Source organism: Rutilus rutilus (genome assembly GCF_951802725.1).
Source record: "Rutilus rutilus genome assembly, chromosome: 1".
In the NCBI taxonomy this organism is placed as follows: domain Eukaryota; kingdom Metazoa; phylum Chordata; class Actinopteri; order Cypriniformes; family Leuciscidae; genus Rutilus; species Rutilus rutilus.
In genome coordinates this window covers 65535367-65562316 of record NC_140209.1, presented here as the reverse complement: position 1 = coordinate 65562316, position 26950 = coordinate 65535367, and the positions used below count along the sequence as shown (strand labels likewise).

Sequence of the window (26950 nt, the reverse complement as noted above, 5' to 3'; positions counted from 1 at the left end):
GAGCTCGCTCAAGTACTGCGGAGCTAAACCATTTAGTGCTTTGTAAGTAATCAGCAATATTTTAAAATTTATGCGAAATATTTATTAAAATTTATTTTAATAGGGAGCCAATGCAGTTTTGACAGAACTGGGCTAATATGGTCATACTTCCTGGTTCTGGTAAGAACTCGAGCTGCTGCGTTTTGAACCAGCTGTAGTTTTTTTATTAAGCATGCAGGGCAACCACCCAGTAGAGCATTACAATAATCTAGCCTTGAGGTCATGAACGCATGAACTAATTGTTCCGCATTTGTCAATGAGAGCATATGGCGTAATTTAGATATATTTTTAAGATGGAAAAATGCAGTTTTACAGATACTAGACACGTGACTTTCAAATGAAAGATTGGTATCAAACAGAGCATGTGAGCGGAGTGGAGCGGGAGCGAGCGGGGAGCGCGAGCGGGCGGATCTTGGACAGAGCGCAGAGCGGCAATTTCAAAAGGACGGAGCGTCGCATTTCCCGCTCCAATTTCGCTCCGCTCCGCTCACACCACGAGTCTGAAGCATGCTCAGTCAAGCCTGACCCTGAATCCATTTGTCTTGCACAGTCATCAACAGTAGACTATTTTCAGGCAAAACTCGGCTCAATAATGGAGTTCAAAAAGTAAAATGAGAATTCATACAGGTGTAGCCTATCAATATAAGTCGCTCCGGAGTAGCCTATAAGGCGCATCAGTCAAAAAATGCGCCATGAAGAAGAAAAAACATAGGCCTAGCCTCGCACTGGACTATAAGTCACATTTATTTAGAAATTTATACAAAAAAAAAAAAAAATGTTATGGACGGGACAGTTCTCCATTACGGACGTGAGCGCTCTGAAAGCGGCATAAGACTGCTTTAAAACTTTCACTCAGACCTCAGACAGAAAGCACAAAGCCTGTCTTTAAAATTAATTTCGTTTTGTATTAATTGTATCTTAATTTTAATCAAGGTTTCATCAACCATTGTCTGGATTTAATAAGAAGTAGGCTAAATATATTAGAAAATAGATAACCACGATACGAAGGCGCCGGCGTGAACCTGGAGTTTGTCTCATGAATGAACCAGCGTATAGCCTACTTGCCTCACACACCTGTCCTGAGACATATATATAAAGCTTGAAATGTCTACTTTTAAACAGAACAATTCAAAACGAAAGAAAACAGACTGCTCTCCCGTATGAAATGTGCATTTCTCTCAGGCGCGTTCACTACTGCGAAGATCACGAGTCAGCATCTTTCCAGCCGACAGACATAAAAAAATTAAAATGTCTTCTGCTATATTTTACATATTCATAATCATTTTGCCGGTTCGTTGTGACAGCTTTTAGGTGCCCTTACATGTTACGTGAACGCATCAGCACTGAAAACATAGAGATTTTTTTTCTTTTGGGGGCATTTTGTTTGTTTTCAGACTTTCTCATTTGCCTGCGCGATGTTAGAGGACGCTGTTAATAAAGTTGCGAGTAAGCCTACACATTGGATTCACGTTTATTATTATAGGCTATTTAAAAAAAATACCCCAGTTTTTATGCCAGTCGTATCATTTTAATCATTTTTGTTGTATTTATCCGCCACACACCTTGAAGGCCGGTCCGTGTCTGATATTGTCTGATTTTAAACCGGTCCGTGGCGCAAAAAAGGTTGGGGACCGCTACAAGTGATATACATGTAGATTTTTTTTCCTTTTTTGGAGCGAGCGGGGGGTGATTTGAGTGGAGCGCGAAGCAAACTGCGTTGAGCGCTGAGCGAAAATGAGCGGAGCGGCCTGATGTAGCTTTGAGCGGGGGAGCGGAGGGGTGAACAGTTCAGTGAGCGATGAGCGGAGATTCTCACCGCTCCACTCCGCTCACATGCTCTGGTATCAAAGAGCACACCCAGGTTCCTAACCGACGACGAAGACTTAACAGAGCAGCCATCGAGTGTTAGACAGTATTCTAGGTTATTACGTGAGGAAGTTTTTTGTCCAATAATTAGAAACTCTGTTTTTTCAGAATTTAGAAGTAGGAAATTACGAGTCATCCAATTTTTTATATCCGCTATGCATTCTGTTAATTTTGTGAATTGATAAGTTTCGTTAGGTTTTGAAGAAATATACAGCTGAGTATCGTCAGCATAACAGTGAAAGCTAATTTCATGTTTCCTAATGATATCTCCTAATGGTAACATGTACAGAGTGAACAGCAGCGGTCCTAGTACTGAGCCCTGTGGTACGCCATACTGAACTTGTGATTGATAAGACATCTCATCATTTACTGCTACAAACTGATAACGGTCAGATAAGTATGATTTAAACCATGCTAGTGCATTTCCCGTAATGCCAACATAATGTTCTAATCTATTTAAAAGAACGTTGTGGTCAATGGTGTCAAACGCAGCACTAAGATCGAGTAACACTAATAGCGAGATACAACCACGATCGGATGATAAGAGCAAATCATTTGTGACTCTAACGAGAGCTGTCTTGGTACTATGGTACGGTCTAAATCCGGACTGGAAATCCTCGCAGATATCATTTCTTTCAAGAAAGGAACACAGTTGTGAGGATACTGCCTTTTCTAATATCTTTGACAGAAAAGGTAGATTCGAGATCGACCTGTAATTGACTAATTCTGTAGGATCAAGTTGCGTTTTTTTAACAAGCGGTTTAATCATAGCCAGCTTAAAGTTTTTTGGTACGTATCCTAGAGACAAAGACGAATTAATGATATTAAGAAGAGGATCTATGACCTCTGGAAGCATCTCTTTCAGTAGCTTAGTCGGTATAGGGTCTAACATACATGTTGTCGATTTAGATGATTTAACGAGTTTAGTAAATTCTTCCTCTCCTATAGCAACGAATGAATCAAATTTTTCCTGAATTTTTCCTGAATTTTGAATCAAAATGTGAACAAGTTAGTTTGCCTCAGCAACTGGCTGAAAGATGATGAAGCTCAGTAGATTTGAAAGGTGATGTTCAAACAAAAAGACCAGTTTCAGTGCAACATGTTATAGTAGTTAGCAACTGGATTATTGAGCAACTGGATTAAAGAATGGAGGAAAAGGTAAAAGATTGTTCTTTGGTTTGATTTAAAAGTTTTATTGAAAATGTTTTTTTCCACATAAAAACGCAACAGATGACTCAAATTGTGCAAAAATGTGGTAGGCCACTGTTATGATTTGACTACATTTATTGCTTTCTGTTCAATTGAATACTGTAAATTGTACATCCTGGTTAAGAGGAATGCCAAAGAGGAAGCGATGGGACATTACAAATACAAATATTATGGTGTGTAGTATGTTTCAGCTTGATTTAAACCACCATTATTTGGCTGTGTTAATAAACAGACATAATATGAAAATTATGTATCTGTGTCCTGTTATTTATCTTTTGGTATGCATTTCTGAGAAAAAAATTGGTTAGGATTCAGGTGTAATTGCAAATAGTGATAAATCCTGATTAATCCACTGAAAATTCGGATTAATTTGATTAAAAATTTTAATCATTTGACAGCCCTAATATATATATATATATATATATATATATATATATATATATATATATATATATATATCTAACGAACACCAGGTTTGTTGTGCCTTGTAGACATAGGCTATGTGCTGTGCTCCATAAAATAATAATAGCCTAACAATAGCCTATATTACCTAGATAATAGCCTAGATTGGTGTATAAATCCCTTATCGAATCTGTGCTTACTTTCAACATTGTATCCTGGTATAACTCTCTTTCTGTTAAATGCAAAAATAGACTTCTAAGGATTATAAATATAGCTGGTAAAATTATACTATATTATATCAGACAGTAACCCTGTCTGACCTTTATATTGTGGCAGTAAAAAGGAAAGCATCTGCTATTGTGACAGACTCTGCCCATCCTCTGCACAGCTCATTTGATTTACTTCCGTCTGGTAGACGATTTAAAGTACCTTTGGCGAAAAAGGCCAAATATAAGAAGTCTTTTATTCCGACGGCCGTTGATATTTTAAATAGGAAATAGGGGAGGGGTTTATCTTAAATTATGTGGTTGTCTGTTGTATTGTATTGTTGTTAGCTGTGTATTGTTAGTTGTACATTGTTTGTTGAGCCTCTTGTCTAAAGACAATTTTCTACCCCTGTGGGGATAGACAATAAAGCTTTTTGAATTGAATTGAATTGAATTGTATAGCAGGCGGCCTATAAATAGTTTAAAAAAAAAAACTAATATATGTGAAACTATATACACACACATTTTAATTTTTATGGTTAAAATTGCTATTTAAAATGTACAAAATACACACACACACACACACACACACACACACACACACACACACACACATATATATATATATATATATATATATATATTTATTTATTATTATATATTATTATTATGTAAATCTAATTGGTCAAACAAATTAGTTAAGTTGAAACTATTCATAATTCTGAAGCAAATAGTTGCCTTAATTATTTTTTAGTTAAACCAAGACTATACTTTTTTTATAGTATGTGGAAACTGATTGGCTAAAACCCTTACTACACCCCCCCCATTTTGGCAAGTGGGTCATAAATGACACATCCAAAATAAAAAGGTTGCTGCTCATAAGTCATTCTGGATCGACACATAATCAACATATATTTGGAAAGATAAAACTTGGGAGTTTACAGTTCAAGACTCAGAATTACTCAGACTGTTATTAATATGGAGATATACAAGTTCAAACATAATACACAAAAATATTAAGAATATAAATATTAAATTCATAAAAATATCAATGTCGATGTGGTATAACAATTTATAATCACAATTAAAGTGAAGCCACAAGCCACAAGGCTGCTAATCTGAGGATGATATCTCTAAAATCTTAATTTTTCTTGTATCATTATTCTTTTGTTTGTATTCAGCCATTATTATGGCGTTCACACCAAAAGTGAAGCGTATATTCTCAAACTACATAACACAATTTAAAAGATTAATATTACACTTTCTCAAAATTCACTTTCAAACAACAATCAAATGTAATAAATTCTGATCATGATCTAATGTGGATTTTAGTCATATAATGGTTTAAATATATTATGATTTCAGAGGGAGGGGCTCGAATGTGTATAACATTCCGAATGGCTGTTTCATTGTGACTTGAGATAGGGGGCGTGATTAGTAGAGGCATGGTTTGTAATAATGCGGGACGCAGTCTGACACACTTGGAGAGCACCACATAGAGTCCTTTTTCGTGGCTTATTGTTATTAATAACACTCTAACATCTTAATAACTTTTAGTACAATGAAGTTTAAGAAATTTAACACTTTAGAATATTGATTTGTAAAATTTGTGAATTGATGCAAATCTGCAGAAGATAGAATCACAATTCATATGGGAATCTTTTTTTTTTTCACCACCCATCAACCAATCAGATTCATGCATTCAACAGCCCCCGTAGTATACATCAGGGATGGAAATTAGCACCCACCACCAGCCAAATGCGGGTGATTTTGTGTTGTGGCGGGTAAACTCGCTTCACCTACCGGCCACCGTGGCGGGTAAATAAAAATGACTTAACATTGAAATCACTCGCGCCTGACGCGCTATTCGCGTCCGTGTGAACGCACCATTAGGGCCTGTTCACATATCGCATCTTTTGCGTGCTCAAGTTCGTTATTTCAAATGTAGACGCGCGGTATGCGCGCTCATAATGGAAGCGACGCGCTCGTTTTTTCCAAGCGCGTCCGCGCCGCATCGAGATAAAAACATCTCAACTTTTCAGAATGCCGCAAGCGCACCGTAGGTCACGTGACAAGAACCACGCTTAGCAACGACAGATGCCTCCGGAGCGCAACAGCCCTAGCGCTTTGGAAAAATGAGAATGCGGCGCGCCTAGCGTTTTCTACGCGTTTTAGGCGCGATATGTGAACGGCGCCTGAAACGCGACGGTGGAGCGTTTTTAAGATTTCCACTCTGGAGGGTGGTTTCACTTTTTTGGGTTTTTAAGCCCCAAAAACGCTGTCGCCGTCTAAACGAAAGGCACATTTGATAAAATATTTTTACGTTTTCACCCGCGAGCGTTCTCGTGTAAACAGGGCCTAATAGTTTCATTGTTGGGATTAAAAACCTAAAACTGGAAGCCATAAAAGACCACGAATCATCCAAATGCCAGAGGTGGAAAGAGTACTGAAAATTTGTACTCAAGTACAAGTACCGTTACATTGCTGAAATAATACTCAATTACAAGTAAAAGTACTGGTGTCAAAAAAGTAATTAAGTAAAAGTACAAATTACTCTTCTCAAAAACTACTCAGAGTACTAGTTACTAATTACTTTTTAGCTGGCGATAGTTAATGCATTACCAATAAAAATATTCAACAAAATCATAGATTTATGTAGAAAATAGCTACTTTTAACACGTTTTTACCTGATTGTCAAAGGACATTAATTAGTGGATACTGGAATTTCTAACTTCAATATGACACCTTGAAATATGTCAATATTCAGTAGGCCTAGCCTATAATTTTTAATACCATCGGGAAAACTACTACATACTAAATATTTTAATATCTACATTTTTGTCCATCCATTTTGTCAAGGCAATCATTATTTTCAAGCATTGAAAAGCACAACACTCATTGTAACAGTAATCTATTTGAATGGAAAAGTTTAATTCAAGTCTTCTGAAGAGACACGTCCACTTTATAAGGTGAGATTTTAATTTAGGCTTTTGTTTAGCAGCTACATATTTAAACATTGATCAATAACCATTACAATAATCTAATATTTACTCACTCAGGGTATTTGTCTTTACAATAGGGTAACGTGAACTGCTGCAATAGCTCACACACAGCACAAGGAAGCTTGATTTCAATTCAAACTGAATTTAATTTGCAAAAAGACTAGATTTTTCATAACTTTTGACAGCATTTAATTCAAGAGCATGGAGAGATTGGAGCTGGACGTCATTTGAGTCTGCAGTGAGAACCACTTGGAGAGATTCGCGATTGCACATGATATGACACACAGTCCGAGAGCGCACACTCAATATCCGAGTCCAGTTCGTATTTGAGAGCTCGCGTCCAGTTTTCTGCGATTACATGAATGTGCCCTCGCGTTATAATATTGTTCGTGACATTTGCCATTAAAATATGCCATAGAAACTTGCAGGTATTAATAAAATTATGCGTAATAGGCCTACCTGCAATCCCGCGCTGAGAGGAGGCGGGTGTGTCAAACTCGCTGTCGTTGAGATGAGAGAATGAGAACGCGCAGCTGGTAAAATATAGATATTTTGACAATACTACTATGTAGTTTGTTGTTCCAAACTTTCAGTCCAGCCATTAATCACTCTGAGCTCCTCGCCTCCTTCATGATCAGCTCTTCAAAACCTGCTGCGACTGCGGCAGCTTTCATTCAGTCCAAATATCAGGGGTTTTATTGGTCCGTTTACGATCGAATATTTTTATTGGCTACCGAAATGCCATTCAAAGATTTGAATATCAATTCAAATTGTACTCAGTAACGAAATGTGATTTTACAAGTAGCGAAGTAGATTACTTAGCTTAATATGTACTTGAGTACAAGTAAAATTACAGATTTAAAAATATACTCAAAAAAGTACAAGTACCCAAAAAAACTACTTAATTACAGTAACGTGAGTAGTTGTAATTCGTTACTTCCACCTCTGCCAAATGCCACATCCAGGTAAAAAAGATAAATATATAAGAGAGATAGAGTGTAAAAGAGAGAAAGAGAAAATGTCAGTATTTCATTGAGACTTGAGATTAAATAAACTACTTAAGTATTGTAGATCTTGTAGTATTCATTTTCACATGCAGTTACACTGTCGTTTAAAAACAAGAAAGTGGCTGGTAAAAACATTGAGTGGCTGGTAGATTTTGAAATCCACCAGCCACAGTGGCCGGTGGACAAAAAAGTTAATTTCCATCCCTGGTATACATTTTTATATAGCACACATTATTATTAACATTAATTAATGATTGAAAATCAAACTCAAACCTCAGTATGTTGACGCCACTCTTCAGTCCAGCACAGAGCAGCTTCAGTTTTGAATCCTGCAGGTCACTGTTACTCAGGTCCAGCTCTCTCAGGCAGGAGTTTGATGACTGTAGAACTGAAGTCACAATTTTACACTGCTGATCAGTGAGATTACGGGCTGTTAATCTGAAAAAAGAGAGAACTCTTGTTAGAAGCTTATGATCAGTCAAGAACTTGTTAAGGGAGAAGCTTCTGAGCACTGGAGAGACGTTAGAGAGCGGGAAGGCCTGGGTTGCACTTTTATTTTACATTACATGCATGTACATGTTCTTACTGTGCGTTCACACCAAACGCAAATAGCATGTCAAATTCGCGTCTGCCGCGTCTATTGAATATCATATTCTACTATATTGCTATACTCCATTTTGAATGAGTGACTCCGGGCGGGAGTTTATCCCGTCACTTCACCATGTGACAGCAGCAAGCAGGCTCCTGATTGGTTAATGCGGTGCGAACAGACGCCAAAGTTCAGATTTTTCAACTCGGGCGTCAGACACGAATTCGCATCAAACACGTGAATGCACACAAAACACCAATGAGGCGAATTCGCGTCCACCGCGCCACGCTAAATGCCTCATTCGCGCTGCAGGACCTCCAGACGCGTGTAAATGCGTCTTTACATTGACTTAACATTGAAATTACTCGCGCCAGACGCTCTGTTCGCGTTTGGTGTGAACACAGCATTACAGTGTACTTACTTTAGAAAGTACTGGGTAATACAAGGTAACTGCATGAGTTAAGGTTAGGTTTAGGGGTAGGTTCATGGTTAGTACCTAGTTAGTACCCAGTTACTGTAATTACTATTATAACATATTAATTAGTATATGTAATAAGTACATAGTATGTACATGAGAAAAAGGACTCTAAAAAAAAGTGCTACCACATCCTGAAAACGAATGCCGAGGTTACTTTATTTCTGGCCGATATGCAAATAACTTTTTTTTTTTTTTTGCTGTTTAACAGAACCAAGGTAGGTTGATGTTGTTGTTGCTGAAGCACAGCCGTTTCATATATTTTTACTCAAACTGTCTGATGCACCAGCTGTTAGATGTTGCGTGTGTACGGTAACCAGATTTCTCTTAGCGGTATACAAGATGGGATGGACAGGCAACCACCCGACCTTTTACCATTGTTGATTTGCGGGGGAGAGAAAACAAAGACAGTGAAGAGTTTGAAGACAGAGAGAGTGTGTGCGGGGGGGGGGGCTCTTTGCTCGTTCTCTCTCTCAGTCAACATGCGCCCTTCACAAATAAATCACAAAAAACTGATCAAATAAGGCTTTGCCAGGACACAAATTTGTTTTGGAGGCTGGCAAAAAAAAATGCAATGTAGGAAAAACCCTGATTTGGGATTGCGCGCTGTCTGAGAGAGTACTTTTGGTGCGTCATTCAGCGTGATACCACGAGTTATTTTTTCACAACTTACTGCGCATAATAACTGGATAAACTCTTTTTGAAGATCCTTGTTAATTGTACACACACGCTTCTTTGACATCTTCACGTCTGACTTGATCTCCTTACTCTCTAATATCCCGCCTTAACCAACTGCAAGTTAATCGATTACGAATTGTGAAAGGATGGTAATTTTGTTCTCCAAAATGACGAGATTGGCTGCCTTTGATAAGGCTATTCTCGCATGACAGACTACTATTCACTTTTATGATCACCTAGCAAAGACAATTTAGGAAAAAAGAAATATGGGACAAAACATGATTTTCTCATAATAAGTTGGTAAACTTAAAAGAGAGAGTCGATTTCAAATATTGACAGTGTTTCTCAGACATTGCTTTCTGCTACTTTACAGAAAGAATGTGAAACTCAAACCTCAGTATGTTGACGCCACAGTTATGTTGACGCCACAGCTTCAGTCCTGAATCCTGCAAGCGTTTGTTTCTCAGGTCCAGCTCTCTCAGGGAGGAGTTTGATGACTGTATAACTGAAGCCACAACTTCACACTGCTGATCACTGAGATCACAGGCTGTTAATCTGAAAAAAGAGATGACTATGGTTAAAAGGTTATGATCAGTCAAGAGCTCGGTCCAGTGTTAATAATGGAGAAACTTTTGCATACTGGAGAGACGTTAGAGAGCGGGAAGGCCTGGGATGCACTTTTATTTTACATTACATGCACGTACATGTTCTTACAGGGCTTTTCTCACTGCAATTAACCACTGGTTATAGTCATTCTTAACCCTGCTTTTAACCCTGGGTAAAGAAATATTTCACACTTGTAAGTTAGAAGTGAGTTTAGCAGGATTAGAGTCGCTTCTGCGCTGTTAACCCTGCATTGCAGAGCCAAACTTGCACAGTGTGAAATGATACAGTGTTAGTATGTTACAGCTAAATACTTGGCAACGGACAGCCAATCGAGTGCCTCAAGTTCACATGCTTTGTATGGTCACAGAAACACTGACACTGAGTCTGAAATCGAATAAAAAAACTGTGCGTTAACAGAGCAGTATGTCTGAATACATAGTATATGTAAAACAGTCACTGAAAAGTCACCCAATGACCTACTACTTCTGGCAAGATTCTGAAGTGCGCATACACTGGAAACTTTACTATCCCATGAGGCCAAGGAAGAGGTTTTACGAATGGCAGTGAAGCGACGTAACTGGCGCTTGTAGGTCACATAATAATGACAACATGGGGGATGTAGTACGTCTGGATTCCATTCATTCTAAACACATTCATACTATGGCTACACAATATATCGTTTCAGCATCGATATTGCAATGTGTGCATCCGTGATAGTCATGGATTGATGGATAGTCGTGGATTATTTGCAAAGTTTAACCATCATAGGGTGAAAGTTTATTATTTGCACGTTTTTAAGTCCAGTCAGGCATCAAGGGCAAGAGGACTCGCATGCTGTTTTCTGTGTGCACACACAAAGCCACACAGACAGCACGTGAATGCCAAATTCAGTTCCCTTTCTCTTTATTTCGAGATTAAACGGACACGTGCACGTGAGTATCCTCGTAAACACAGTCGGTTGTGTGCTGTAAACAATTGAGAAAGAAAACGGATGTGTCACTTATATTAGGTCGAGGCATTCGTCTTAAAGGGACAGCAGCTTAATGTATCCGCAGCTGTTTGTGATACCAATGGTGATCAAACAACACAAGAGAAAGAGAAAATGATTTTTGTAGCTTTAACAAAGACAAATTGTATTAAATATTGAACTCAATTTGAAATAAAATGAATCAAAACTATATAGACATATTTAAAACCATAGTAACTAATATAAATGGCAAAATGCACAACAAAATTAGCTTTGTTAAAAATAGCTTTAACAAAGATAAACAGTATTAATTAGGGTAATTAATTATATTAGTTTCATTTCTACAGTGAAAACTGTTATTTTACATTTGATTATTCAATTTCTGTACCCGAATACTGTTAGATTTACCTGAAAACAAAGCACTGCTCATTTCAATTGTGTCTTGCTTCTATTGTTTTTCTATGCTCATAAATTATTCTATGCAATATTATTTTCTATGCAGATTCACTTCCCTACAAAATCACTCCAATTATTCTAGAATGATAAATTCAATTTAAATAGAGCTATTTAAATCAACTGGTGAAATTATTTATATATCGCAATATATATATCGGAAAAAAAAAAATATCGCAATGTAAGTATTTTTCCAATATCGTGCAGCCCTAATTCATACCATATACAGATGGTACTCCGTTCCCGCGGCGGTAAATTGTGGGTGTGTATTTGCAGTCTCTTACCGCTAAGAGGCGCTACAATCACAGACTTTGCAAAGTGTCAGTTTATTCTCTCTATTGCGTAATCTGCCGCCGCGCCGCGGCTCATTGAGAGCGATTGAAAGCTGGTAGCAAATCAATTCAAATGAAACATTGAACGAATTCATAATCACAATACTGAAATTAAATTGAATAAATTGAATAATGAAAAAATTCAACATAAAACATTGTAATAGAATATTAGGCCACATCAATGAGGCTTTGTAAGAGCAGACATTAATTTGACAGTATTCAGACGATAGCTCTGTGGTCAATGCAACAACGTGAGTCTCTCGGAGCTTCAAGCGATCTGAGATCGAATCTCAGTGTAGCCGACAGTATTTATGTTTTTCCGTTCTTGATGCTTAAATATGTATCTGTTTATTAAAGGCAAGCATCTTGTTTAATTATCAATTGTACATTACAACATAAATTTGCTACATTCCAGTTGAGCCGATGATGAAGGAAGAGTGTCAGCCACCAGAAAATGAAGATGATCGTCTTTAATCTGCTAAATTATTATTATTATTATTATTATGTGAATCATTCACGAAATTGAGATGACTGACAGTGATACCCGGCCATAGCAACAGAATACATTTTTCAAAACAGATAGAACAAATCAGAAAAATACTTACAATAGCCTATAGTATTGCTTTCAATTAATAAACAATGAAAATAACAATAAGCAAAACATAAACAATGAAAATGTAAAAGAAAAAGAAAATTAATTATGTTTGAAACCCCATCGCACATTTCAAGGTATAAATAAAGTGTCGGGACAGTTTATTTATTTAAAACAGGGTTGCATCGATAGAGTTTATTCCCTTCGCGATGCAAAATAAGAAACACAGAATCTTATTCTTGCAACATTTTAAATGTCTATTGTCAGAGAAATTGCAGCTAAGTTAAAAAATGGTACAAAACGAAAATAGTTCAAATAAGCAACGTAAATTAAGAACAGGCGTTTTTCTTTGCCTCTCTCTCGCGCTGGATCATTTTTTAGTAAGTTTCTTTTGTCTCCCTCACTGCGCGCGCCGGGTCTTTCTCAAAATGAAACATTTCAGGCTAAAAACACATACCAGCTGATAATACTATGTCGCTACGTGTCATCCACACAAATCACGAAAGAAAAAACTGTAACAAATAGTCTTTGTTGCTTCAAAGTCAAGTCAAGTCAAGTCATCTTCATTTATATAGCGCTTTTAACAATGTAGATTGTTTCAAAGCAGCTTTACAGAGATAAACGTATAATTTAAGGTAACAGAGAATGTTTTGGCTTTACAGCGGCTCTTCAATAAAGCTATTTTCCAGCTAAAGTTAGTTTTGATTGATTCGCTTCCGTCGCAACGATCATATGTTATTAAATTAGGGGCCGCCAAGACAACACCATTCTCTCTACACAGACTTTAAACGCGATCCTGTGAGAAATGCTGATGGCGTTCACATGCGCATTAAGAATTGGTTCTATAGTTATGTGCGTTTGAATATATGTGTGCAGGTTTGTAATCAGGGATGGGCAGTATTTCAGATACATGTATTTAAAATACGTATTTGAAATACAAAATACTATTTTGTATTTTGAATTTTAAAGCCTTTGGAAAAATTCAAATGTAATTTGTATTTAAATACATTTAAGGTGAGTATTTTTGTATTTTCAAAATACATAAAATACTTTTTGCCAGTCAACCTCTTTATCAGGGTATTGATTTTGTGCATCAACTAGTTCAGACATTCACTAGCTCAGCATTGGATCAGCGATTTTTTTTTTTTTTTTTTTTGGAATACGGTGAGAATGTCATGATCTATTCTACTTGTTGATTAAAGTTAAAATAGTGCATTATTCACTTCAGTTAACATGAAAGAATAAAAGTGCACAGACAAGTGGGAAAATAGTAGCCTGGGAAAACCCAGACAAACTTCCAGCAAATTTAGATTTGCTCTGCAAGTAGTCTGGCAAAGAGCTCATTCAAGCCGATTTCTAATCCGTCCAAATCGAGGCACCAATCAGAAACGTTGAGGTGGGCTTTACACGATGACGATCGCTCTGATTGGTTTTAGGTCTATCCAATTGCGCCCAGAGGCATTTGAGCGACGTCCGTTGGTGAAGCGCACCAACTTTTAAATGCATTATTATATTCAAATTGCAAACACACGAGGACAGTCTCCATGAAAGACCCACTGGCAGATGAACGTGCTACTACATTTCTCTCCGAAACGGTAGGAAATTAAATTAGATTTAATAGAGGATTTTAACTGTGACAAGATAATTGACAGGGCAGTTTACGTGACGTAATTGAACGCGACAGATCCGTCTGATAAAGATGACGAAGTAGTATGTCCCAAAGCTTGCCTACTTTTTTGCTACACATTCAAAAGTAAATACCTTTTCTTCACAAAAAGAGTACATACTTTTATGGCATAGTGTAACTTAGGCGAATTGGGATGCAGCATATGGCTTAACACGATGACGATCGCTCTGATTGGTTTTAGGTCTATCCAATTGCGCCCAGAGGCATTTGAGCGACGTCTGTTGGTGACGCCCCTTTGGAAATTAGTTATTAATGAAGCTTTGCCAGACCATAACTCAGTTACTACTGAGAATGGTCTGGTTTTAACCAGGCTAGGAAAATAGCGTTAGCCAATCAGTCTTGACCGGTTGTTGATTTTTATCAACTAGCTTGTCAAATGTGTTTAAAGCATTACTGCATGTTAGGGCTGGGTGATATGACACTATCATAGTGATGATGATATAAAGTGTGAATTGATGAAACTTTTTCTAAATCGTTTACATAGATAGGCCTAATTGTGGGGTAAGCAAATTTATCCGTGCCGCTTTTAGTGGGCAGGAATTATTGGAACGTTGGAGTGGAAAAACAAACACTGATGAATGATACTCCACAAAAATCTTCAGCTTTTAGTTTTATTGTACATAAAAAATAATAATAAAAAAGGGGGAAATAGTGTCAAATGAATCTAAATTAATTCTAAATTAAATCTCTATTTAGATACACTTTCTAATTTGAATAAACTTATAGAAACAAATAAGATATTAGAAAATGTTCCCACAGTTTTACATACAGTATGAATATTTTAATAGTGTTCCACAAGTAATAGACTACATTGTAACCAGAAATAAGTACATAAATGGCTGCTATTTTCCATAAGTTTATTTGTAATTGCCAGAAAGAAAGAAAGAAAGAAAGAAAGAAAGAAAGAAAGAAAGAAAGAAAGAAAGAAAGAAAGAAAGAAAGAAAGAAAGAAAGAAAGAAAGAAAGAAAGAAAGAAAGAAAGAAAGAAAGAAAGAAAGAAAGAAAGAAAGAGATGAGGTTAGGAATGAAAAGTCAGTAGGCCTATGTAGTTTCTTCATTCACTGTGACCTATAATACCTGCACTGGATGGCCAATTCCACATGTATTTTGTGTATTTTCAAAATACAAAATACTGTATTTGTATTTAAATACATTTTTTCACACAGTATTTTGTATTTGTATTTAAATACAATTTTCCACGCAGTATTTTGTATTTGTATTTTAAATACATTTCCATGTATTTATGCCCATCTCTGTTTGTAATTCCCTACAAACCAAGCCTAAACAAATTACTGGTGTTACCTTATAGTTTTGATTCAGAATTTTATTTTATTTTATCAAAACTATAAAGGTTGCTGCTTCTCCAACCCCCCCCACAGGCTATCTGAGTTTGCAAAACAAAACAGACGCTATTCTAGACATTAGCGATAGGCTATTCAAGTGTTGATAATGAAGGAATTAAATAATTTAGGATATGGAGTAATATTTCATAAATATTTATTACTAAATATTTAATTAGGCATATTTCAATAATTGAAGAATTAAAATGCTACTTTAATTTGGGCCAGCTTTTTCCAACAAGCAAAACTAAATACAATCTTCAAACGCAAGTTCATTTGTTGTCATGAACAAAATGTTCAACTCAATATTAAATTCCACAGGGATCTTTGAATCCTTAATTACAACCAGGGAGCGATTTGTGAATAAAGTTTTATTTTTAATTCAAATAAATCTCGAACCACAGCTTCGTGCTGCTGTTAAACTAAATAACATTTATAGAATAATTATGAACTTTTAAATGAAACAATATCGCAGCATTGACAAAAACACGTAGGCCTATTTGATCTGTTTTTACAATTTAATTCAGGGCGATAGCCTACATTTAATTAGAGCGAGATTTTCACCCTTTCCTTGTCCTTTCCTTATTGGGAAGCGTTCACATGATAGCTAAACATTTTTGAGTAGATCATCTGTACCTCGTTTATATGGATTACATAATCAGGCTTTAGACATATAGACAGGCTTTAGATAGCCGATTAATTTCGTGCAGTGACTGAGCTGCGGCAAGTGGCTTTCGGTTCATATTTGTGACGCGCAGTTCCCGGAGACAGAGACGACATGCAGACAACTTTTGTTGTTAGCCTAATATGAATACATTTTACAGTTTTGAATGATGTAGGCTACTCTACTCTTATCTGTATGACCGAAAAACTACAGAGTAGCCTATTAAGTTATTTTAGCTGTTAAGAGAAAAATAAATCCAAATGAACGCGCCGCCGCGTTTGTCGAACACTAATTCAACATGCCAGAATAAAACCTGGCTTTAGAACAATGCATAGCGCCACTCGTCGTGGTGTGCCAAAACACTTAATTATAAACTTCAATATTTCATTCAAAACAATCTCAAAACGCTCTGTGACATTTTGAAAAGCCGTGCATGCATTACTGCCACTGGAACCATGAACGTAACAGAATACTGGTTCTGATTTTATTGTTTGTAGTTTAAACGTGCCTCTTGCATATCTTTATTTTATATATTTTATGTGGTCTATTGAATTAGCATTTATATAGCCTATATGTATGTATGTATGTATGTATGTATGTATGTATATATATATATATATATATATATATATATATATATATATATTAAAAATATATTATATTTTTTTTACAGAACTGCTTTTGAAATTACAATTGGAGTCATTGTATAATATTTGTTCCTTAGTGTAAAATGGAAATGCATGGTAATTTTATTTTATAAATATAAGCAAAAACTATGGTGTAACAGAGTTTTAGATCTAGACAAATCTATCTGCATCAATAATAGGCTATAAAATGCATCAATAGGCTAATATAAACATTTCAGTAGTTCAAGTTGGTGCGGGATTTGAACCTATGTCATCTATATGAGTGAAACATTCGTTCTACCACTCGGCCATGAATTTACTCGTTGCGAAGTGCCCAAACGTTCCAATGTGTGTTCGCTCACACGAGCGAGAAGCGCTCTTCATTCGTTTTGTTCTTCAATAGAATAGTACAAATAATCAGCTTCATTGCACATAATTTAATTTTGTTTGTTATTTTTGGTATTAAATTTGTTTTTGTGTTTTGTTTTGTGTGTGTGTGTGTGTGTGTGTGTGTGTGTGTGTGTGTGTGTGTGTGTGTGTGTGTGTGTGTGTGTGTGTGTGTGTGTGTGTGTGTGTGTTTTGTATCGCACTGCTCCCCGGGGAATAGGCGTGTCGCTCACCAACGTCTAGTCCACAATATGAAATACCCTACAGGTTATAATCGTCTCTATTTTTAACTTGTTATTCTATTTTTCTGGCCTTATAAAATGTTCTATTCTGTTTACCATAGTTGTAGTATTTCATCCTTACTGTTAATTGACATTAACCCCACTTACGGCAATTGAAAAAATGTAGCAATTGCTGCTGTTTTGCACAATTTCCCTTTGCGCCACCTGGTGGTCATTTCGCGAATGACTTTGAAATGCGACTGTTTTATTTTTGCCGCGGTAGATTTACCGCGGTGGCTGGCGCAGCGGTAGGCATTCTGGTTGGTTACCATCTGTAGAAACAGACATCAGTTAACTCGAATCCGTCCGATTTTCTCTCAACTGTTTTTGTTCACTTTAGACATCACCAACTGTGTTTATGTAAACCTTGTGTGTATTTGGCAGTATTAGCACAATCAGACGCAAAAGATAAAGTCCAGTTTGGCGCTGTTTGACAGTGCGCGCGCTTCGGGCTTCATCATGTCAGAACAGAACGCCAATGAAATGTTTACCCGGCAAAGCTTTAAAGCACGAGCAAATAATTTGTGACAACTTTTGTGATTGCGAATAAGTGCAGTGTCCTGTGAGTGTAACTCTACCGCTGCTTTAACATGTGGTGTGAATGTATGTAGAGTTTTACAGTATTGGGACTGAGGCGCCAGAACTGCAGCTGATAGAATCTGTAGCACGAATCGGGATGCAACGATACCATTTTTTCAGAACCGATCCGATACCAAAAATTCTGAGTATCGGCCGATACCGATCCGTACCGATACCAGCGCAGTTTTTTTTTAATCAAGTAGAATTTCTATAACTCTGTGTTGAACTGATAATAAGAACTGAAAAAAAGAAAAACATCAACAAAAAATATATGATCATAATCTGACATAAATGCTTTTATAAACTAGATTAGTGCATAATTCAGCAGTAAAATTCAGTCTAGAAAAATCACGAGTGCACAATAATTGTATAAAATCTGAACATTTTGTGAAAAAAAATGTTTAGTGGGAAACAAATTAGAGACAATAAGTGTAACACTAAATCTGGTAAAACTCAATTAATAGCAATATAGCAAAAATAGCAATTATTTTATATCCTACTATAAAATTGAGACATTTTTAAAATGTATAGCACAGCTGTTTAATGAGGTAGCAACATAATAGATAGGACAGAACAAGAACGGCTATTGATAATCTTTCATTGCGTCACTGTATTATGATATGAAAGGCTCCAATACAGTTGGCCCACCACAGTGCTTATGCGCATCCCGAGCGCAGAGTGATGCGCTTGAAGCAACATGAGTCACAGCGCGCAGCGCGTCGAGTCCGCATTGAAAAGTTTAAAGCACAAAGAAAATACATATTGATGCATAGTGTATTATACAGTATCTATCTATGCAATAGTCTATTCAGCATTTTTAACAGTTTTAAATTTCAGTTACTGTGCGCGTGAAGAACAAATAGTGCTCTGACTTTACTCCAGTGTTGTGATCTAACAGACTCCCGGTAGAAAGTAACATGATTAAGGTACAGTAATAAAGTCCAGCAAGATAAAGTTGTTTTATGCGAAACCATAGACCTTTATCTACAGATCAAGTATAATAATAGTAACATTGAATCATCTTGGAGAGAGTTTCATCATGTTAACTGTCCTAACCGAACGAGACGCGCTGTTTGATGCTGAATGAAGAATGATTGACAGCCGCAGCTGAGGGAAACGTTTACGTGATCTTGAATTTAACAACTAAAATATGAATTTCTATCTCACATTATACTATATAATGGCTTCAGAACACTTATAATATTGTGCACGAAAACGTATGATGCTTTATAATGTTTGTGTGCCTTTTGTGGGGCTTAACAATAACACAGAATAGTATACGCACAATATCGGATTTGGATCGGCCTTGTCTGACCGATACCCGATCCGCCAAAAATGGCAGTATCGGAGCCGATTCCGATACTGAGTATCGGATCGGTGCATCCCTAAGCACGATACTACCATATTTCTTCAAAAGCAGATCGTGGAGACATCATGTTGCACTATGTCGTGTGACATATGTCGCACAGTACAGCCCTGCGTATGCTCATGCAAAGCCTAATTGATGTAATATATTTTTATTGCAATGTTTTATGTTGAAATGTTTTTATTACTTATTAAAGAAAATTATGCAAATCATAACAACCTACTGCAAGCCTATTTAATTCTTAATAAAGAATGCTAGAACACAAATGCTGCCGACTAACATCGGTTAGCAAGTCCTGATCAATGTTTTAATTTTACGATCATTTAATTACATTTATTTCACTGTTATGTTTCAGTAATAAATCTATTAACAAATTGAAATAACACAAAGTATAAGACACATAATCTATTGACTAGGGATGCTCCGATCAGCATTTTTTGCCTCCGATATCTGGGATTCAGTATCGGCCGATACTGATCACCGATCCGATACTAAAATAAAAACAGTGCTGAATTACCTAATTAACAGTATGCCTCACTGTGTGGAAGAGACTGGGATCATTCTTTTGTGAAAGGCATCAGGCAGGCTTGACTTAAACATTACTTTCTTAACTTTATGGGGGGTGCTGGATGGCTAAAATACACATTAATTGTGCATATATTAACAAATAAATACATGATATTCAAAAAAATTTAAAGAAGCATGGATAAGATTTACTCATGTTTCTTTTTTTATTTAATTTTAGCGATTGCAAAAATAACTAGATTAATCACACATTGTTTTCTGTGATTAATCACGATTAATCACCATTAAAAAAAAAACTTATTTTTAGTTTTTTTATGTATTTTATAATTGTAATAAGGATACACTGGAGGCAAGTTGAGAGATGAGAACCCATGTGCAGTTTGTTATAACTAAAACAAAAACATGGCGTGGCATGAAAACAAAAACCAAAGCATGAACATGAACTTTGCACAACAGCAGACTACAGGAAACAATACTTGACCAAGACACATGGCAAACATGAGGGCTTAAATACACAGACTAATGACAAAACAAGGGACACCTGTGAACAATGATCAGACAATTAACCAATGACAAGACATGGCAGGATCACATGACAAACAGGGAATCACATGACAGACATGGAAACAAGACATGACACAGAAACATGACAAGAACAAACCCAAAACGTGACAGAACAGGCTCTGGCTCGGCAGACGTGACGTGAACAGGCTCTGGCTCGGCAGACGTGACCTGAACTTCAAATGTGTGCACCGACCACACACACCATATGGCTGTGGCCATAATTGTAGTGTAGCCATAACTGAGGACTCAAGATTAGTGGCAGCCATCTTGTCAGGAGACACAGGCTCGGCGGCGGCCATCTTGTCAGGAGACACAGGCTCGGCGGCGGCCATCTTGTCAGGAGACACAGGCTCGGCGGTGGCCATCTTGTCAGGAGACACAGGCTCGGCGGCGGCCAAATTTTCAGGAGACACAGGCTCGGCGGCCGACGTGGCGTGAACAGATTCGGACTTGGCAGGCATGACGTGAAGAGACCCAGACATGGCAGATATGACGTGAAGAGATTCAGGCTTGGCAGACATGACATGAAGAGATTCAGGCTTGGCAGACATGACGTGAAGAGATTCAGGCTTGGCAGACATGACGTGAAGAGATTCAGGCTTGGCAGACATGACGTGAAGAGATTCAGGCTTGGCAGACATGACATGAAGAGATTCAGGCTTGGCAGGCATGATGTGAAGTGGCTCAGGCTTGGCAGGCATGACGTGAAATGGCTCAGGCTTGGCAGATACTGTGGGTTTGTGGGGCTTCTCCTCAAAACCCACAGTAAATGAGGAACTGCTCAATAATAGGTCATAGTCCATGTATTGTGCCAAAGATCAATTAATTTTTCCCCCAGGTAGCTGGAAGCAAACAGGCTCATTCAAACCTACCCTAAAAATGTCTTTGAGAGCCACATAATTAAAGTCCACCAGGTGAGAGAGTTCACAAAACTCTGCCACATACGATTCAATGGGAAGATTCCCCTGGCGTAGGTTCAGGAGGGCAACCGCTGGGTTCATTGTAGTAGGTCAAGTATTCTGTAATAAGGATTCACTGGAGGCAAATTGAGAGATGAGAACCCATGTGCAGTTTGTTATAACTAAAACAAAACATGAAACAAAAACATGGCGTGGCATGAAAACAAAAACCAAAGCATGACCATGAACTTTGCACAACAGCAGACTACAGGAAACAATACTTGACCAAGACACATGGCAAACATGAGGGCTTAAATACACAGAATAATGACAAAACAAGGGACACCTGTGAACAATGATCAGACAATTAACCAATGACAAGACATGACAGGATCACATGACAAACAGGGAATCACATGACAGACATGGAAACAAGACATGACACAGAAACATGACAAGAACAAACCCAAAACGTGACAATAATGTAATAATTTCACAGTTAATCTCCAAATTAATGTAGAAACAAAGACAGTATATTTTAAATATTTGTCTAACAGGTAGGAAATATACAGAAATTGAATAAAGTTATCAAACACTTTGCACTGCATAAATTTTAAAATTATATATAGATTAATTCTTATTAAAGTTACAAAAGTTCTTTAGTAAAGAGCAGTGAGTAATATCCTCTGTTCCCTTTGTTCTTTGATTAACTTTACTGACAGAAAGCTTCATTGGCTGCTGTCCCTTTAAGATCTGCCACTGCTGACAGAGACACGGATCTCACACGCGCCTCATTCTCTCACAACTTTTTACGTTCATTAAGACTTTATTTAACTCATTTAAGACTGCTCAGTCTGCTCTTATGAGGATACACGACAAAACGGACATTTTGACATAATTGCACGTGTTAGCGTTCGTTCAACTTCAAGCCGAAAGAGAACTCGATTCTGGTCTTTCTGTGCGTTGTGTGTGTGTGTGTGTCTTGAATGGTTTAAAAGCATTTGCATGAATAAGAGCGCATCATATAATGTGACGCCAGCCAAAGGATGACCGGAAAAAACGGATGCTGCGTTAATTGCGTTAAATATTTACCACTGAGTCTTCTTCTCCCAGTTCTACCAGTGACGCTTATCCAACTTCCCAACTACTACCTGCGCAGATGTCAACAGCGCAACTGGGTTGTAGGTTGCCAGGTTGAGCTCACAAATGGGATGAAATTTGTATGAAGTGTTGATTGTGTGAGTCAGGCCAGCTGACAGTCTTGTCTGGGCCCGGGACGAGATAATCTTAGATCGCCCCCCCCCCTTTTTAGAGAAGATAAGGCAACGTTTTTTTTTGCACAATTCACACCCCGCGGTAATTCAAGAGAAAAAATGTCCAAATGCTCCACGTCAAACTGCGGTCTTCCGACCTGTTACTATCGCATCAATTGATTTTGATTAATATGCGCGAAGGAGAGAGCAAGACAGCGCTCGACGTGTTGTTTGAAGACGTGAGAGTGCGCGCGCGCGGCCGGGGCGCTCTCTGCTCGTAATGCCTAGTTCACACTACACAACTTTAAACGTCGGCAGATCGCTGTGCTGTTCAGACTACATGACTTGCTCTGGAGTCTTGAAGTCGTTGTGGTGTTCAGACTATGTGACACTACGTAAATCTTCTGCAACAGGGGCTTACACACTACAGGAGCTGACAACAAGTCTTGGCGCATTCCAATGGCAAATGGACGGCGGGACAAAATTGTTGGTATATATATATATATATATATATATATATATATAGTTGAGCACCGTCATTAGAACTCTATAACCGCAAAAAAACGTGTTATTAAAATATTTTTAAATTTCTATCTTTTCTATTATAGAGAATGTTTAAATACTAATTAAAAACAATTGTTGACAGTCTGTGTTATTATTGGTCTATACGTTTCCAACTGTAATTGATTCTTTCAATCATTTGAGATAGAAATAAAAGCTATGACTATGATATAGTGATGTGCCATCATTATGAGATTTATTAAACAAATGAAAAACATTTCCAATAATAAACATTAGCAATAAACATTTGCAATAATAAACAATATCATTACCGATAACTGATCGTGCAGTTTAATTACCCCTTGACTGGCCCCAAACATGTTTGATAAAAGAAACATATACAGTGTGTATATATGATGTGTATTACATTTTAGCTCAAAAACAATTGTAATAAAAGATAGGATCATAAGATGCTATATTGGGTTTTTACCACTTAATGAAGTTTTGTTTTGTAAATCGTGAGACATGATTTTTACCACTTTGCTTTGTAGAAATAATTTATTTAAAACGAATTTCGTTTTGTACAAATTGTATCTTAATTTTAATAAATGTTTCATCAACCAATTGCATGTAGGCCTATTTATAAAATAAAAAGGAAATAGGCAATATAATAACCGATGAGTTATGTCATTTGACTCAAGTCATAACCGTCATACCAATTCTGAAACCGGCACACGCACACCCCATATATATATATATATATATATATATATATATATATATAGGCCTATATATAGGCCTATATTGTTTGTGCAATGATCTGTTTAGAACCCCGAAAGAAAAAAAAAAAAAAAAAAAAGAATATGGGTGAACGGATGGATAAGCACACGCGGGCAGCAGGGATTGTCTGTCAGATAGAGATTTGGAAGTGAGTAAAACATTATAATGAAAAAGCAGCTGCCTGTTGTGGTTTGGCAACGATGGTTACAAATACAAAGGGCTTTTGTAATATCATAACAAGATGATCATTGGCTGTTGCTCGTCGCGACACGTGACACCACAGGCTATCGAGTCGGCCGACAATTCCAGATATTTGGCATGCTAGATATTTTTCTGGCGTCGGCGACGCGTCGGCGATGTGTCAGCGAGGGGTTTTGATGCGTCGTTAAGTATTTCACACTCAAAGATTGGCGAGCGCGGATCACCCGCAGATTTGCACGCGATTACAGCCTGACCTGTCGGCGAGCTCGTTAACTTGCAAATCGGGCTTAAATCGGGCTTAAAATCATGTAGTGTGAACTAGGCATAATGCGTCCTATCAGTCGCAGCAGTCATTCTATTCTACATCACTCACCGATCAAATAAGGCTTTGGCGGGACAAAAATTTGCTTTGGCGGCCGCCAAAAAATATGTCAATGCAGGAAAACCCCTAACAAGTCTATTAAACGTTGGCCGCGCTGTTTCTTACCTTGCTCTATGTTGACTTTACTAGTTCCAGCTTCACCATTACCACCTTTTTTTAAATATTTGTTTAGAAAATCTCCCAGTCCTGAATTTTCTTCTTCTTTTTTCTTTCCTTTTCTAAGCACCGGACTTGTGCTGACCGGACATTTTGAGCGTAGCCTACTGAACTTCAAATCAAATGACAACATAAAATTTTTATCAGTGCCAAACCATTTTTGTGTTGGGGGTGGGGGGATTCTTGACCACTATTTCAAGGACAATTATGAAGAAAACAAATAAAAAGCTTTTATGTAACTCAAATATTACATATTTTTTCCACAAATAGACCTATTTAAAAAAAAAAAAAAATCCATAATTTAATGAGGGCCATTCAGTTCTGCAGTTACTGCATATATCAGGGATATCAAGCATTAGATGTCCCCGAATTTCCTCAAGTTAAATAATAACACAACTGAAATATTGATGATTGGCTCTGCTGCCTCAGTCAAAAGGATGGACCGATCCTTTGATATTGATGGGGTTCATGATCAATATTAGGGGTGGGAATCTTTTACCATCTCGCGATTCAATTCGATTCCGATTCTTGAGGCCACGATTCGATTCAAAATCGATTTTCGATTCAAAAAGATTTTCGATTCAAAACAATTCGATTTTATTCATAATGATTTCTTATCGGGTTTCTGATCATGATCTACTCTCATCTGCTTTGCTATACAGAATGACAAACGGAGACATTAAAGTGTCTTTCACATTTATTAAGTTCAGTTCTCAGGGAAGTGCCTTTTATCAAAAACATTGTCTGGTTCTCAATTGCTACTCATTAGTAGCTAGCTATAAAATAAGTTGGAACAAAAATAAAGTGCTTCTTTATAATACAAAATGGTTAGGGGTGGGAATCTCTAGGCACCTCACGATTCGATTCAATTAGCCTATGATTCAGAGGGTAACGATTATCGATTATTAACATTTTTTTTTACTACTTGGTACTTTTAAAGCAAAGTATTTATGATGACCCATAACAAACTTACTTCCAATACTTCCTATATTAATTTGATTAATAAAACAAATGGAAGTGATTTGGCAAGTCAACTGTAAGGTTACATTTGCCAGCATATGTCCCAACATTGCTGAGAACCAACAGGAAAATAAATGTGTGCCTGTACTAGCAGCATACTTGTAGTAAATTAATACAAACTTCAGCATATTCTGAATCTCTAGCATTTAATAATAGACTTCTAACCAACATCCTCTTGTTATTTCCAATGAGCAATATAATCCTTCAGACAAAAAAACATTTTGCTGTAGCAAATTCATAAACAGTTTTCGTTAAAAAATATAGAATTATGTACCAGAAGCTATCATATAATGCTTGTGTGGACTTATGCATATTCTGAATAATTAGTAACATACAAAGCCGCTCTTATACACAACTAAATAATAAAGAGTTATGACTTGAAATGTTTGCTGTATACCACATTCAAAAACAGCTTACACAAAGAAAGTGAATGAACATCTGCAGAGAGTAACTTACAGTCAAAATATAACTTTTTGTGACTGGCATCCCAGCAAACACATTTACGTTGTGGCAACGTCTCTGGCACGTTGCATTTCTGCTATGGCAACGCCGCTGTCTACGTGCTCGCAACATTGTAACAACGTAGAAATGTAAGACGTGATAGGGCTGTAGCAATGTTGTTGCGCGACATTCAGGAACTGAGAGACGACGTTCTGACAATATTTTTATATGGTGCATTTTGTTAGATAATTATATACTTTTTATCGTTTATTGTTTATCTATATTATTATTTAATGGGGCTATCAACACCTGCAAGTGTAGCCAACACTTTGAAGAGTAAAAATGACAGAAGGTTTCGTTAATTCAACTTTATTAAAACTGCATATAATCAAATTGCACTTCCAAAAGTCATAGGCTACATTTGTGAAAAAAGAAAAAAAAAGAAAAAAAAGAATATACAAATTTATTTTAAGTATAATAAATAAAACATAAAAAGCAAAGGCAGATCAGAACATTTAATGAACAAAACCGCGGGTCTGTATATGGCGGACAGTAGCCGAAAGGTGTCACCGGGGAAACATCCACAAATCCAGAGGAGCAAAGAAACGAATGAGACTAAATAGCGGAAAGATCAAACGAAAAACTAAACAGTGCGAGCGATGCAACATTAATCAAATTAGAAATTAAAGTTGTAGGTTGTGTTTGATAGGTAGGCTAAACGCAATACTCACGTATCCTTGCTCGATGATGAATGAGAACACAATGAGCCCAACAGGTGGTTGGAATTTAAAAGGCTGATTTTCGCGCTTCAGGGCAGTGACGAGTACATTATGTAGTCCAGTGGTTGTCCAGACACCCTAGGCACAACCTTAAGC

General features: G+C 37.1%; 1 protein-coding gene across 1 annotated transcript in view; it reads right to left on the bottom strand.

The window, feature by feature from the left end:
• Window positions 1-26950, bottom strand: part of LOC311295014 (NACHT, LRR and PYD domains-containing protein 12-like) — a 127572-nt gene that overhangs the window by 66112 nt on the left and 34510 nt on the right. Inside the window, exons 6-7 of the mRNA XM_084416182.1 lie at window positions 9867-10028; window positions 8005-8169 (exon numbers count right to left, since the gene is read on the bottom strand). Of these exons, the coding sequence (XP_084272308.1) occupies window positions 8005-8169; window positions 9867-10028 (327 nt within the window). The remainder of the gene's footprint in view (window positions 1-8004; window positions 8170-9866; window positions 10029-26950) is intronic.